Below are 16,114 nucleotides of genomic sequence, written 5' to 3' on the forward strand. Positions count from 1 at the left end.
TAAATCTATGACCCTGATTGAAGTAACTCTAGAAACTAAGAGAAAATAAGTAATAAAATATTATAAAGAAGAATGGAAGAATTAAAGAACCTCAAAGTGTTTTTTAGGATTACAATAACACATTTTACAGATATTGAAATTGTGACAGGAGATTGTGGAATCAGATTATAAAGGAGTGTCTGCTGTAATTACCCTGGGACAAGAGAATCAAACTGCTGGTAAATACAGTAGACAACATCTCAATGTTAATGCAAGCAGTATCACAAAGCAAATAAGTAATTCTCACCAACGGAGTCATGAATTCTGAGGCATGCCAGTCAGTGGGAGATGATATAACAAGGGATGTGGTGAAGGTGAAAGCATCAGAGTCATAGCATCATAGAATTCACAGCTGGCAGGGATCTAGAGATTATCTAGACCAGCCACTTTATTACACAGATGAAGAAAGGAAGTTCTACAGAGGCAAAGTGCCTTTCCCAAGGTCACATAAGTAAATAACCCAGGCAGGAATCAAAACTCTGATTTCATATTCTTTCCAACTCTCTCTGTCACATACATATACAAACACATACCTATATAAACACACACTTTTTTTAGAAAAAAAAAAAAGGCAAGATGGACTTCAGAAGCAACATTTCCATAGTTTAAAGTTAGACCTAAGGGGTGGCTAGGCGGCACAGTGAATAGAGCACTGGACCTGGAGTCAGGACTCTGAGTTCAAATCCGACCTCAGACACTTAACACTTACCAGCCGTGTGACCTTGGGCAAGTAACTTAACTCCAACTGCCCTGCTTTCCCCCCCTCCAAAAAGCAAAAAAAACCAATAAAATTAGACCTAGAGGACCATTCTTATTCCCACCATAGCATTTTTAGTATATAACCCATGAGTTTTAGGGTGAGTCCCTAACTGGACCTTTTACTGACCAGGAAAGGAAGAAGTTGGAAGGGGAGGACTGTTACTGGGGAAGACATAAAATGTAAGGATCAGAATCATGGATTTGAAGGTCACAGTTCTAATCACAGGTCTGCTTGCTATTCATATGATCTTAGACAAGTCCCTCAACCTCTGAGGGCCTCAGCTTCCTTATCTATAAAATGAAAGGGTTGAGCCAGATAATCTCTCAAATCTCTTCCAGCTCTAAATTCTATAAACCTTTTAGAGAGACGTTTGGAGACATCCAAAGACATGCTATCTATAACTAGTAACAGTACTAGTTAATATCTGTTCATTAATTTCTGAACGCTAGGCTATAGTACCAGCTTCACTTTAAACCTTTCATTCCTGGGGAATGTCTGATCCAAAATAAGGAAAAGGAAGGGCCAGCAGCTGTACTGACAAGGGAACCTATGTTCAAGGGCTCACTTACCTGCTGCTGGCGTGCACCAACTCCTTCTGGATAAAGGTGCCAATGTGAATGGAGGTAACCACTAGCCATTTGAAGATTCTTCACTGTAATCACAGAACCGTATGCCAAGTCTGAAAAAGTAGGGGAAATGGATATTCTCGAGCACATTTCTAAAGCACTTCAATTACTACATAGTCCCAAACAACAAAAATCTCCAACTTTACCTTGTAGGGAGTTTCTTTTTTTTCTGCCGTAATTCAGTGGAGGTCAAACAAGCCACATATATGCAGCCTTACTTACAACATAAAGATCATTGGTATGTCTCACTTAATCCACTATTCATGATTAACTGAATGTAAGTGTCCTGATGAAGAACATCTACAATCTTCCTCTAGACTAAGCTACACAATAATCAGGTAGAGAAGGCACATTTCACTATTAGCTGTGTCTTCCTTTCAGCTCTAAATCTATGGTTCTATTCCTTCAGGCATCTATATAAAGGAAGAAGGCAGGGCTTACTTGGACAGCAATTTTGAAGTTGGTTTTGTTTTTTTTTTTTCTTATGAACCCTATTATGGTAAAACCAGGAGGGGTGGGAACCTTCAGCCTTGAGGCCACATGTTGATTTTTATTAAGGGGATTATTTTTAACAAGGGGATTTGTTCTGTGAAGTTTAGATTCAGTCAAAGGGCTGCACTTGAGGACCTAGAGGGCCACAAGTGGCCTCAAGGCTGCAGGTTCCCCACTCCTGCATAAGATCATATCACAGAACCAATATATGTACTATTTCTAGGAGGGACCCTCAGGTGAAAAGAAAAAAATGGCAAAAACAAAAGCAAGGAAACTAGATGAATCTGACACCACACAATCTTCTCTGCCTTAAAATTTATCTCACAGGATGAGAGAAAGGCCAAACCTTATCCCTGTACCTTTGAGTACTTCTCCCACAACCTGTATTCTCTATTTTTCTCCTTTCTGACATCTTCAGTCTCTTCTGACTCTTTCCCTTTTCTTTAAAGACATGTTCACATTGGGGTGGCTAGGTGGCACAGTGAACAGAGCACCGGCCCTGGAGTCAGGAGGACCTGAGTTCAAATCCGGCCTCAGATACTTAACACAAAACTAGCCACGTGCCCTTGGGCAAGTCACTTTACCCCAATTGCCCTACCTTCTCCCCTCCAAAAAGCAAAAAGAAAAACCTAAAAAAAAAAAAACACATGTTCACATCTCCACTATATCCCTTCACCTGCCCCTTATTCTCCCTTCTACCTCTCATTTTCCTTCTTTTCTTTTTTCATAGCAAGCTTCTAAAAAGAACAGTCTGTATTGGCTGCCTCAATTTTCTCACCACTGACCTATGAGTTAAGCTCTGCAGCTCACATCCACTACTGCAGTAACAGGTCCCCAAAGACTCATCTACCTTGCCTCAGTTCTCTGATCAGCCTAATTACAGCACACCAACATTTGGCTCAACTGATCACCCCCTCCATTGACTGCCCATGATACCTGATTTGAAACTTACATTAATGACATGAAGGGCAGGGTGGGAAGGGAAAATTCACTGTCTGGTCTGAGAAATCTCACCATTTCAGAAGTCTTCTGAGTTTCCTCTGACCAGCTTACTCCTTTAAATCATCCTTCCAGGTCCCTCAGGGTCTTCCTCCCCATCCACCCCCAACAAGAACCCTGAAACCATTGGCAGATCAATGTGGCATAATATAGACTTTTCCAGTGCCAGCTCCTAGAAATTCCCAACACTGACCCACCCTGGACAGTGGATAGTTAGAAAGAAGCTATTTCTGAGGACCAAAGTAGAGTATGCTCACGTTCTGGAATGGAAGCATTGTGAAGGTTGTTCCCCAAAAGCCGAGACTGGAAGGCAGAACTGAAAAAGCCATCACCAGGGCCACTGGAAGAAAAAATGGAGATATAATAGCCATGAGGCACAAGGGGAAAATCAGGTGGTTCTAGAGACACTGATTTGTCAATAGCATCAGGAATCATCTCACTTAGCAGTTTTAAAGAAGCACATACAGAGAGGTGTGATTTCCCCATCCTATTAAGTAAGACACCTGATTGGCGTGAAAGACTATGCTGAAGGTGGAGAATCTGGCAGTACCTTCTATTCAATATGATGAAGTGAACTGCAAATAGGGTAGTATAGAGAATGAGAGGAAACACAATGAGGCACAAGATCCGGGCTGCCAAGTGCTTCCCCAGTGTTACCTGCAAAACAGAGGCCAATGTATTTGATGAAATCCACACCAAGTAAGGAAGAACTCGCCAAGAAAAAAGACACACATCATCCCAATATTCTCATCAATATATAAGCATCCAAAAGTTACAGAGGGCTAAATACAGGGAGGTTCTGGAGGTGGCTTGGGTTTTTTGTTTGTTTTTATGAATTTAACAAATACTTAACAAAAATTTTACAAAAACACTGTTTTCTCACCATTGTAAGATTAAGGTCTCCCAGCAGCTGCCAAAGGTCTGAAATTGTATTCAATCCTACCTGAAGGACAATAAAGAGGCCAACAAACTTGACCCCTAAAGCACCAGCAAGACTGACTCCTGTCAGACTGAGCCAGAACCACCAGTAGATGGAGAAGGGCCTGCAAAAACAGAAGAGGATATCCTGTTGTAGCAAAGAACAGAAAGAGAAAAGTTTCCTCCTTTATAACATAAGGGGTTGGACTTGTTCAGTCATTTTTCAGTTGTGTCTAATTCTTCTTGACCCCATTTGGGGTGTTCTTGGTGAAGAACCTGAAATGGTTTGCCATTTCCTTCTCCAGCTCACTTTACTGATGAGGAAACTGAGGCACACATGGTTAAGTGACTTGCCTAGGGTCACCCAACTAGTAAGTATCTGAGGCCAGATTTAAACTCAGAAAGATGAGTCACCCTGACTCCAGGCCTGGCACTCTATCACTGTGCCACCTGTCTGCCTAGGAGTTAAACTTAGATTCTTCTAAGGTTCCTTTGTTCCAGCTTTAAAAATCCTACAATTCCATAAAAATTCAGTATTTTCTGTAGCACAGAAAAGTCATACTATGTTCTATGAGTTCAACTGTAATCTACTTTTCATCAATGACCACTCAGTTAGAAATCAAAAAGAAAATTCAGGAAAGCTCTCTGGATATAGAACATCTGAGAAATTTAAAGAAGCCAGAGCTGGCTGGTACAAATTTATTCAGATTTGATTAGCTTTATTGATTTTAAAGTGAGTGAGATAAAAACTGCTTCTCAATAATGAGCCTTAAAAGCCTAGGTACTAGCCTTTTTTTTTGTCCTGAATAAGGTGGATGATTAGGGTCCTTCTGCTATGCCAGGATGTAAAAAGAAGCCAAAGACTTGTCTGCGAAGAACATTAGAATTTCCAGATGAGTTCTAGAACTAAGCCCCTCAGGAATTTTTATAACAGTATGAACCTTTTAAGTACAAACTCCATTTACTGCACGGAATTAAATGTTTTCAAACATCCTGGTGGGATGGGAAGGGATCCAGCCACCAAGGACAGAGATGTAAGGTGACAAGCAAAGAGGCATTTTTCTTGATGACAGATACCCCAAGGAACAAAATGACCAAGAATCTTAAAACCCCACACACCTAAATATTTCGCTTACCTATCTGCACAGGAGTTATACTTGACCATGCTCAGCATTGCAGCCATGATGAAGAACATGAGGATAGGATCCAGAAGGATGTACTGTGACAAAGTAAGGCAGCCAGTGTCTGAAAAACAGTTCAAACCCTTCAGGAAAGGTGGATCAGATTCAGAGATGAACCCAAAAGCCAAAACACCTGAATGCTGATCAGTCTATCAATTACAATTTCTGGAGCACCTGCTATGTGTCAGGCTCTCTGTTAGGCACTGAACATAAAAAGACAAAAGTGAAAAAGTCAATGGTGTGGCCTGAGTTCCAGAAAACCCAACAGGCAAAACTTTATCCCTTAAATTTAACTCACTTTTAGGTTAGTTATGCACAAGCATTTGGAATGGAAGGACAAAGATAAGAGAAATTAACTTCTATACATGAAAGGTCTGCAAAGTGCTCTTCTCACCACAACCCTGTGGTGAGTATTGCAAGCATCATTATCTCCATTTTACAGTTGTGGAAACTGAGACTCAGAGAGGTTAAGGGACTTACCTAGATCGCACAATCAGTAAGTGTCCAGACCAGGCTTTTGGTTTTGTTTTGTTTTTCTAAATTCAGGTGCCTCCTGAGATCAATTCCAGCACATGTTCCATAATACAATGCCTGTCATACATGTCTATCAACATGCCACTATGTCTTTATGCTCCAGATGAGAACAGGTGACACCAAGGCCACGAGGTGTGAAACATGAACACAGCCAGTCTGTTGTCCCAGGCACAGCACAGAACTTCCTTTGAATAACTGCATGCTCTAGACACTGGAAATACTCCATCGTTTGCTAAAATAGGGTGTACATAACCACTGACAAAATCTGCGATTTCCTTAATTTAAGAACAAAATTCTGCAAGGCACTAACAACAGAGGCATAAAGACTCTGACTCCATCATTTCTACTTGCCCACTCTCATCCATGCTCCACTCAGCTGCCAAAGTGCTTTACCTAAGCCCAGGTCTGACCATGCTGATCCTTCTACTCATCCCCAGTGGCACCCTATTACTTTCAGGGTCAAATATAAAATCTTTTTTCTGACATTTAAAGCCTTTACTAACCTGGCCCTTTCCTACCTTTTCCTAGGAAGCTCAGTAGCACAATGTGCTAGACCTGGAGTCAGGAAGACCTGAGTTCAAATCCAGCCTCTGGATAAGTCACTTAACCTCTATCTGACACAGTTTCCTCAACTGTAAAACAAAGATAACAATATCCTGTACCTCCCAGGGTTGTGAGGATCAAACAAGATAATATCTGTAAAGCATTTAGCACCCTGGCAGACAGCAGGAGCTTAATAATTGCTTGTTCCCTTCCCTCTTCCAATCTTTTTACACTTTACTCCCCTCCACACAATCCAGCATCTAATTGTATTGGCCTGCTTGCTGATGCTCCTGGAATAGAACAGTCCAGCTCCTGACTCCCTCCATGCCTGACACGCTCTCCCACCTTAACTCTGACTCCCAGGTCCCCCAACTTCCTTTAAGACTCAGCTCATGTCCCACCTTCTGCAGGGAGCCTTTCCCAATCCACCCCAGCACTAGTGCCTTCTCTTTGAGACTGTCCATTCATTCCGTATATTTATCTGTTTCCCTCATTGGAATGTGAGTAACGAGAGCACAGACTATCTTTTGCCTTTCTTGTACCCTTCACACTTAGCACCATGCCTGGCATATAGGAAGCATTTAATAAATGTTTGTTGACTGACTGACTTTGGGTCAAGGGAAAGGAAATTTTTTTTATAAAGAAAGGAAAAGGGGCAGCTAGGTGGAACAGTGAATAGAGCACCAGCCCTGGAGTCAGGAGGACCTGAGTTCAAATCTGGCCTCAGACACTTGACACTTACTAGATGTGTGACCTTGGGCAAGTCACTTAATCCCAATTTCCCTGCCTCCACCCCTCCAAAAAAAAAAAAGAAAGGAGAAATCCACCATCTGTTTACTATGAACCTGGGAGTCTCCAGCACCATGACCTTATACCATAATAGAGTTCATAACAAACAAAACTAAACTATCTTCAAAACAACTATCTGAGAAAGCCTTGCCTTCTTTCTTCAAAAAGTGAACTACTTAAGGATGCTCAGGACCATAGACTTACAGCTGAAAGGCACCACCTGCAGAAGGTGGGATTTGAGCTGAGTTTTGAAGCCACAGAAAGGAAGAATCAGAGTGTTCCAAGAACAGGGCCATCCAGTGCAAGGCACTTCGTGCCAAGGGGTGTCCAACCTCCTCAGGACAAGGCTCAGACAGGGTGACTTGCCCAACAGCACACAGGCCATAAATGGCAAAGCTAGGATTTGAAACCAGCACCTCTGACTCCAAAGCCAGTGCTCCTTCCATTTTACTCAGTTAAAAACAGTGTTAGTCGGGGCAGCTAGGTGGCGCAGTGAATACAGCACCAGCCCTGGAGTCAGGAGGACCTGAGCTCAAATCCGACCTCAGACACTTAACACAAAAACTAGCCGTGTGACCTTGGGCAAGTCACTTAACCCCAATTGCCCTCCAAAAAAACCAAAAAAAAAAAAAAAAACAGTGTTAGTAAATAGAAAATCTGTATGGTCAATTATAAGTCTTTGGGTACTTTACCCAGAGTAAACGTCAATTATGTTTTAGAATTCAACAATAACAAAATTCATTTGGAGGAACAAATAACTTAAAAGTAGATATAAGGGGCAGCTACGTGGCACAGTGAGTAGAACGTTGGTCCTGGAGTCAGGAGGACCTGAGTTCGGTTCTGGCCTCAGACACTTGACACCCACACAAAAATACTAGCCGTGCAACCTTGGGCAAGTTACTTAACCCCAATTGCCTTCCAAAAAGCAAAAAAAAAGTAGATATGAAATGGTCTTGTTAAATCACATATCAAAAAAAATCACATATCAAGTTATATTACAAAGCAATAATTATTAAGAGGCAGCAGAGGATAGTAAATAGATAGCTAACCTCATAATCAAGAAGAGCTAGATTCAAGTCTTGCCTTTGATGCCCACTATATGTGTGATATTGGGCAACTCTCTAGGATTACATATTCCTTGTTTGATATCTACTGATAGGGAGTCCCCTATGCCCATGATATCACAGATCCAGGCCCCCTCCAAAAAAAGTCAAAGCCATCTACTACTCAATAAAAAAATACATAAACATAAAACAGCAGACTAGATTAAATAAGATTTAGAAATATTTACATCAGTCTAGCATTGGGGAATGGATTTTTTATTCAATAAAAACTTTTGGGAAAATGGAAAGTAGTCTGGCAGAGAAGAGATTTAGAGCAACATTTTACAGTCTACATCAAAATAAATTGTAAATGTTTGAAAAATATCTAAATATAAAAGTCACATGATAAAAGAATTAGGAGAAAGGAAATCTATATTTTCCATAACTATGGATTGGGAAAGAATCCATAATCAGACATGGGGATAATATTATAAAAGACAGAATAGACAACTTTTGTTACATGAAATTTAAAAGATTTTGCACAAATAAAGGCAGCTAGAGTTAGAAGATAATGAATAGGATAAGATCATTGTATTAAATGCCTATGATAAAAAGTCTTGACATGCAAAATTTAGAGGAATTGACACAAATCTCTAAGATAATACATTTCCTTATAGATATTTTGTTAAAGGACATGAAAATTTTAAAACAGAAGAAATATGAACTATCAACAATCATATGAAAAACTATTTAAAAACACTAATAATTAGGAAACCTAAAATTACAAAATAATTAATACTCTAAGGTGTCACCTCACATTCATTAAATTGGTAAGGATAGCATAATACAATGTTGGAAGGGCTATGGAAAAAAGCTAATTCACTTCTGGTGGAGATGATGAACAGGCCCAACCATTCAGGGAAATAATTTGGAATTATGCAAGAAAAAGTAATAAGCTGTTTATACCTTTGACCTAGAGGTCCCACTACTAGGTTTATATCCTCAATGAGGCTAATGACAGCACAAAAAGATTCTCACAGAATATTCACAGAAGTATTATTGGTAATAAGTAACTAAGAACAAAATATTTGCCAATAATCAGAGTATGGCAGAACAAATTGTGATGTATTAAGGTAAGGGACTGTTGTTGTGACATACGGAACAATGAATATAAAAATCTCAAAGAAACAGAGGCAGACTTGTATGAAGTGATACAAGGGGAAGAAAGCAAAGTCAAAAAAACCCAACATACACAAATAACTACAATGATGTAAACAAATGCAACACTAACAAAAACCATCAATAAACTCTAAAAAAAAAAAAAGACAACACTAAAAGGGAACAAAATGTAGATCAAAGACAGCAGACATCTTTCCTTTATTTTTTGACAAATCAGTGAGGCATAAAAATGCAAATTGGCATGCATTATCACTGCAATTATTCTATTAGATAATTGTTTACAAAAACAATTTGTGGGAGGACTGAGTGTTTGTTGGATAGTTTGTTATTCCAAAACAAAATATACAACAAATTTGTCACCTAGAAAAAAAAAGGATATTTCCAAGCCTGTTGTCTCTAACATTCAATTACTTCTAAATACTCAGTCAACGTGTTCTTATGGCAGAACAAACTAATCTTAATACTGGCAGATCTGCAAAATTATAGCCCTTTTAACTTGAAGGAGCAACTTACCAAAGGTGAGTAGGGCAGCAGTTAGTAAGGCTGCTGGCCGGGACCTAGACAGCTCAAGCACAATGAGGTAGGCAAAAGGGATCAACCAGGAGCCCAGGAAAGCACAGAACTGTCAGGTGAGAGCAAAAGTGAGGAGGAACAAGGAATCAATTGCCAGTAAAATATACAAAGTATTAGTCACTAATATCATTGCCTCATAAGATGTGTGAGATAGGTAGTACAAGTATTATATACTATTTTGCAGATGAGGAGACTCAGGGTCAGAGAAGTAACTGTCCCAGGGTCATACAACTGGTAAATATGGGATCTATAATTCAAATCCAGATGTTCTGACTCCAAATCTAGTCCTCTCCTATACCACAGTCCCTCTCACACTTGATTGACTGACATTCATGTCTCAGCAAAACTGCTCTGGTTTGCACTAGAAAACACTAACTTTGGAAGCATGTTTTCCTTTCCATCTGGACAAGTATCAGGTAGTATAATAATGTAATGAATAGTAAAATCAATGTCAACATGCATTTATGGAGTACCTACTCTGGACACAACCCTGTCCAAAGCAGCAGGTAGTATAATAATGTAAAGAAGAGTAAAATCAATAAGTCAACATGCATTTATGGAGTACCTACTCTGGACACAACCCTGTCCGATGAACTGAATAAAGCACTGGACAGGGTCAGAAGAGTTCAGTGGTGCTTTTAACTTTAATACAGACTGGATGACTCTAATAAGTCACCAGTTTTCCCATCCATGGCTTGAGGATGTGTAGAGGTCATGATAACATCTCTTCTGCAGTTCCCAAATGTCACAAGATCTCAAAAAACTCATGTTCCCCCCGCCTCCAAAAAAAAACCCCAAACCTTACATTTCAAGAACATACATCAAAAACAGGCATTTACACTGGTCTTCCCATCCCAACCCAAGAGAGGGTATAGGTTTTAGGGAATGACTGCTTTAAATGTCTACATCTGCATTAGGTTTCCACTTTTCTCCTCCTAAAATAACTGTTCTTTTACAGGAAAAGTTCATTTCGGAGGACTGGAACTTTAGGACACTGGGGAAATAAATTACTCTTGCAATAAATGCAATAATACTTTTGAAAACTGAATGTGTCCACACATGACTTTAATGTGAAAAATCAGTCAATAAACATTTATTAAGTGCCTATCCAGACAGATCACTGGACTTTGAGTCAAGAAGACTCATTTTCATGAATTCAAATCTGGACTCAGACACTTACTAGCTGTGTGACCCTGGGCAAGTCACTTCACCCAGTTTGCCTCAGTTTCCTCATCTTTAAAATGAGTTAGAGGGGCAGCTAGGTGGCGCAATGAATATAGCACTAGCCGTGGAGTCAGGAGGACCTGAGTTGAAATCCAACCTCAGATACTTAACACTTATTAGCTGTGTGACGTTGGGCAAGTCACTTAACCCCAATTGCCCTGCCTTCCCCCCTCCAAAAAGACAAAAAAAAAATTAGTTAGAGAAGGAAAAAGCAAACCACTCCAGTATCTTTGCCAAGAAAACCCAGAATGGGATCACAAAGAATTAGACATGACAAAGTGCCTACTACATGCCAGGTACTGTGCTAAGTACTGGACATAGGTAAAGATATTTAGTCTTCTTACTTAATTCCAACACACACTCTTCCCAGGTAAGGTCCAAATACAATTTTCTGTCCTACATGGTGTTAAACACAATATGGAGACTAAAAATTGTTTTAAAAATAAGATTCCCCGAAGGTAAGGGATTGTTTCTGTTGTTTTATACAGTATAACCTGAGAGCACATGCATGATAATTAGCCCAGAGCAGGTGTTCAGAAAGAATTAAATACACTGTTCAGTGTTTCTAAAACATTTTTAAATCCTCAAAGAAAAGGAGTTTTATAAATGTAACTGAATTACAGAATGCATTCTATGCATGCATAGAATCAGATTCAGAAGGAACCTTACAGGTCATTTAGCAAAGCCCTTTTCTGAAGCCTCTACAACATCCATGATATTTGTCCTACAGCCTTCTGTTTGCACTCTTTTGGAGTGGGGAACTCACTAACTAAAAAGGTAGTACACTCCCTCTTTGGACAGCTCTAATAAGAAGGTCTTCTTTACTGAGCCCAAATCTACCTCCATCTCATTTCTAGTCTTACCTCTACTATCTGAGGCAAAATGCAATACAGTTTCAATCCTACTCTTCCATATCTGTTTTTCAAATATTTGAAGGCCCTGATTGTCCTTGGATAAGGGTATAGATTTTAGTAACAGATGAAGCTTAAGTCATTTGGGTTTCATTAACCAACAAAACCTTACCCCTCTCATCCCAATGTAATTGTGATGTTCGTATTTGTCCCCAGGCTTCTGGAAAGCAAAGGTGCCATCATAACCACTCAGGTAACCAGCAAGTCCTATAAGCATCTGGTGAGGGGGAAAAAGGACAATTAAAAAAGAAACAGAGAGAATTTAAGGCAGCAAAATTCACTCTTGTTTTCCCAAACCTCCCCCATGAAACTCGGTTCCAGCTGCACCCACAGTTTTAGAGCTCCCTCTGCTCACGGATCTAATTAGTAATACCATCTTCTCATGCAGCTTTTGTAAAAAGCAAAGGCCTTTTTGTCTGGAAAGTGCACTGCATGAAACAAAAGTTCTCTGTGCCTAGGAAATGGGATGGGGCTGGGGCTTTCTGAGCTGGATTGAGTTCTTAAGATCTATAAAGACCACACATTTGAAAGCAGATATGTGAGAGGGAAATGGGAAAATTTGATGAGCAAGGATAATGAGTTGCTTCTCATTCAGCCTTATTTAATTTGTTGTGAAATTAGAAATGATCACACTGGGGGAAGATGGCACATTCTATTTTCTGCCTGAACATTCCTTCCAAATTGATTCTGTGAAAGAGAAGAGAGATTCTGAAATATGAAGAAAAAAAAAGAGGCAGAAAGCAGAGAGAGAGAGGAAGCTGAGGAGGCTAGGAAAAAAGGGGGAAGAAGGGAGAAGGTAAATACAGAAGGAGCATCACAGAGGGAAAGAAGAAAAATAGCTCATTGAAAAGAAATACTTAATTCTTTGTTACAAGGGATGGCTCTCTGAGGAGAAGAAAGATAAATTTGGAAAATAAAGTAATATAAAAAGAAAAGCTATCAATTAAAAAAGAATATTTAGTGACTAATTCCTAAACAAAAAAAAAAACCTTTTTAAGTGCAATATCCCAAAAGAATTATTCCTGAAAAATTCAAAAGATGAAGATGTGCCTTTTCAAACCTAAGCAAACTAGCTATAAATTGGGACTGTGAATTATAAATTCTTAAGAGATTAGAGGATTATAGAATTTAGAGCTAAAAGGGCCCTCAGAAACCACATAATCTAAACCACTTATATTAAAGATGAGGAAATTGTGTCCCCTCATGTTAAAGACAAGGATATTGTGACTCAGAGAGCACAGGTGGAATAAAATAAGCCAGGACTGAATCCAGGACCTGTGTCTACAGATCTAAACAGTATCGTGCTTACCATACCAAACTGTTTACTCTGCCATAAGATTATAGGATTTAGAGCTGGAAGGGCCATTAGAGGTCATCAGCCTCTTAAGCTGATTTTTGCATCTCCTCTGTAATAATGTAAAATCCTCCTTTATACAGGGAGGCTAGATGTCAAAGTGAATATAGCACTGGCCCTTGAATCAGGAGGTCATGAGTTCAAATCTGGCCTCAGGCATATGACACACTGACTAGCTGTGTGACCTTAGGCAAGTCATTTAACCCCAATTACCCTGTCTTCCCCTCTCCAAAAAGACAAAAAAAAAAAAAAAACTTCCTTTATAGACATACATCAGGAGCATCTATAGGAGACAAAAATCAAAAAAGCCACTGGACCATTCAGTCCAACATGGTGTCCAAGGCCTGAAACAACCTATATTGGAAATACAGAGTAATGACTGGCTGCTTTAAAAACAACTTCTAGAAATACTGCCAGAGTATATACTGCTCAGAGCTTTTTATCCAAAACATAAGAATTCTTGTTTTTCAAAAGTAACTGTAAGAAGTTGAGCATATGCTTGCCACAAAAGTATTACCCATTATCACAGAGGACATGCAGGCTGAGTCTAATAAAAGAGGGATTCCCAATAGGTGGTAAAGCACTCCACATGCTCCTCCTTGTGGAAGACACTGTTCTGACTGCATTATGCCCCTAGATACTTCAGAGAGCCTCCTAAATGATGAACCACTCAAAAAGGCACAGCCAACAACTAACAAAGATAAAAACAAATGAAAGAGGAATCCCTATTGTCCAGACTATGATACGCAGTTGGATGGATTGCTCATCATGCACTGATCCTCCAAGGACCTTTTATATCTAGACAATGAAATGGACCCAGCATTGAAGAAGTAGAAAAGTGTGGCCTGGATTACATCTGGGATCTCATATACAGTACCTGTAGTGACTCCAAGCTTCTCCCTAAAATAAACACAAATCCTTCTAACACCAATAATGTTTTAGTGAAGCTATATGGCTGCAATTCATGAAATAACACAATCTCCACATATTCAAAACGGTGGGCTGTGCAAAAGTCCATGGATAGATATGTGGTGGGAGCAAAGAGATAATACTATATTACCAATGAAAAACTCCATGGAAGAAATATTGTAGAAGCTATCAAAGAAATGCATGACCCAAAAAAAGGACGTAGGCTGGTCACATAGCAAGAGCAAGGTAAAACTGATGAAGAGTCTATGTGATGTATGGGTACTCAAATGTCAAGGGACCCTGAGGAAGGTCCTAAAATGCTATATGGACCAACTCCCTACCTCCCAAGGATTTATGAGACCAGCAAATATCACTAAGATGGGAAGATGTGGATTGTGGTTTGGAGGAATACAAAACATCAGTGGAAGTGCTCACAGATCCATTAAAGAAAATTTGGAAGAGAAAAACTTTGAAAAAGTATTTAGGTCTGAATCACAGTTTAAGGGCTAGGATTGTGCAATCTAGGCTTTGTAGCAGGAGATTCCAAGGTGCAATAAATTGAGTATTTACATTGTACCAACATGTGTCTATTTCTCTGCTAAATGCTGTAGGAGATACAAAGGAAGTAAAAGTAGAATCGTTACACATCCATTGTTGTGTTATAAAAGTTTCTAACTGAATCAGGAACTGTGAAACATTGTTCTAAACTGATTAGGTTCTCAGGCCTGGCCACAAAAGAGTAATCAATAATAAAGTTACAGGGCAGCTAGGTGGTGTACTGAATAGAACACCAGCCCTGGAGTCAGGAGGACCTAGGTTCTGATCCGGCCTCAGACACTTAACACAAAAACTAGTCGTGTGACCTTGGGCAAGTCACAACCCCAATTGCCCTGCCTTCCCCTCTCCAAAAAGACCCCCCCAAAAAGTATATCTTTGGCAATCTCCCACCTTTTACTTTCAGGCTAACACCATCATCACCATAGAGGATTCTATGTCCTTATGATCAAATGAGATATTACTTACAAAGGCTTAGTACCATGCCTGGCACATAGTAGGTACTTAATAAATGCTTGCTCCCTTCCTTCTTATCCTTCCCCTCCATGTTGTTCCAAGGTCTCCTTTATCCACCATATTTAAACTTCCCATAATACTAACCAAAAGCAGTACATGATTAAACCTATCTTCCCTTTTCCTCCACCCAAATCAAAACGTCCACTATCTCATTATACTCAGATATTGGGAAAAGGAAATCTAAATAAACTAATTTACATAAATATGTAAATAACAGGTAAACCCTTAGCCCTCACATATTTGTTTGTAATTTTATGAACAGATTCATGGAAACCCAAACAGTTCTCTAGATGGTAGAATTTTAGGGTAGCATGACAAAGTGAACAAAGTGAAAAATACCAGGGTTTTATGTGGGAAATATATTTTTGAGTAGGAAGAGTACTATCCTGGCAAGTTAGCCTTGATTCAAGGTCCAACCCCAAATTAAGCTCCCCTAAATTATTCCAGCATTTCACAAATTCTTTCCTTTTTCTATTTTAAAAGCAGAAAAAAAACCCAAACCCACAGGTTTTCAGAAAGCAAGTTTTGTTTTTGTTGTTTTATTTTTTCATAATGCCTGGAAACTACAGTTCAGGGTGGAAAAGAGGTTGGGGGCTATGGAGAAGATAAAGAGAAGGCTTTCCTAGCTGGTTGTTTGTAATTTGGGTAGTATGTGACATGGTACCTACCCCCAGCTAGCCAACCAACCATACAACTAGCTGAAGAGACTTCCCAGCCCACATAGCAAAAAACAGCTCCTCACCTTCCCCAGAGGTGGGTGAACATCAAAGAAAAAAGTACGATTGATATAGTAACTTCCCATTTTTCCAAAGTGAGTTTCATCCCAACTGGAGCAAAAAAGAAAAGAAAAAGATGACTTAGTAATAGCAAACTACCCAGCTCCTACAATCATAGCTTAAACTTGCTATGTATAAATCATGTCACTGATCAAAGTATGGATTGTTCTACTTTTCAGCTCTTCTTCTCAGT

General features: G+C 39.5%; 1 protein-coding gene across 3 annotated transcripts in view; it reads right to left on the reverse strand.

The window, feature by feature from the left end:
- Positions 1 to 16,114, reverse strand: part of POMT2 (protein O-mannosyltransferase 2) — a 50,528-nt gene that overhangs the window by 33,124 nt on the left and 1,290 nt on the right. For all 3 annotated transcript variants that reach the window (XM_069092293.1, XM_069092292.1, XM_069092291.1), the window contains exons 2-9: positions 15,888 to 15,972; positions 11,924 to 12,028; positions 9,617 to 9,725; positions 4,971 to 5,079; positions 3,800 to 3,959; positions 3,467 to 3,573; positions 3,174 to 3,256; positions 1,369 to 1,478 (exon numbers count right to left, since the gene is read on the reverse strand). In XM_069092293.1, the coding sequence (XP_068948394.1) occupies positions 1,369 to 1,478; positions 3,174 to 3,256; positions 3,467 to 3,573; positions 3,800 to 3,959; positions 4,971 to 5,079; positions 9,617 to 9,725; positions 11,924 to 12,028; positions 15,888 to 15,972 (868 nt within the window). The remainder of the gene's footprint in view (positions 1 to 1,368; positions 1,479 to 3,173; positions 3,257 to 3,466; positions 3,574 to 3,799; positions 3,960 to 4,970; positions 5,080 to 9,616; positions 9,726 to 11,923; positions 12,029 to 15,887; positions 15,973 to 16,114) is intronic.

Source organism: Petaurus breviceps, unplaced genomic scaffold (genome assembly GCF_028583685.1).
Source record: "Petaurus breviceps papuanus isolate PSGF00001 unplaced genomic scaffold, PetGlider_PUasm1.0 189, whole genome shotgun sequence".
Taxonomy (NCBI): domain Eukaryota; kingdom Metazoa; phylum Chordata; class Mammalia; order Diprotodontia; family Petauridae; genus Petaurus; species Petaurus breviceps.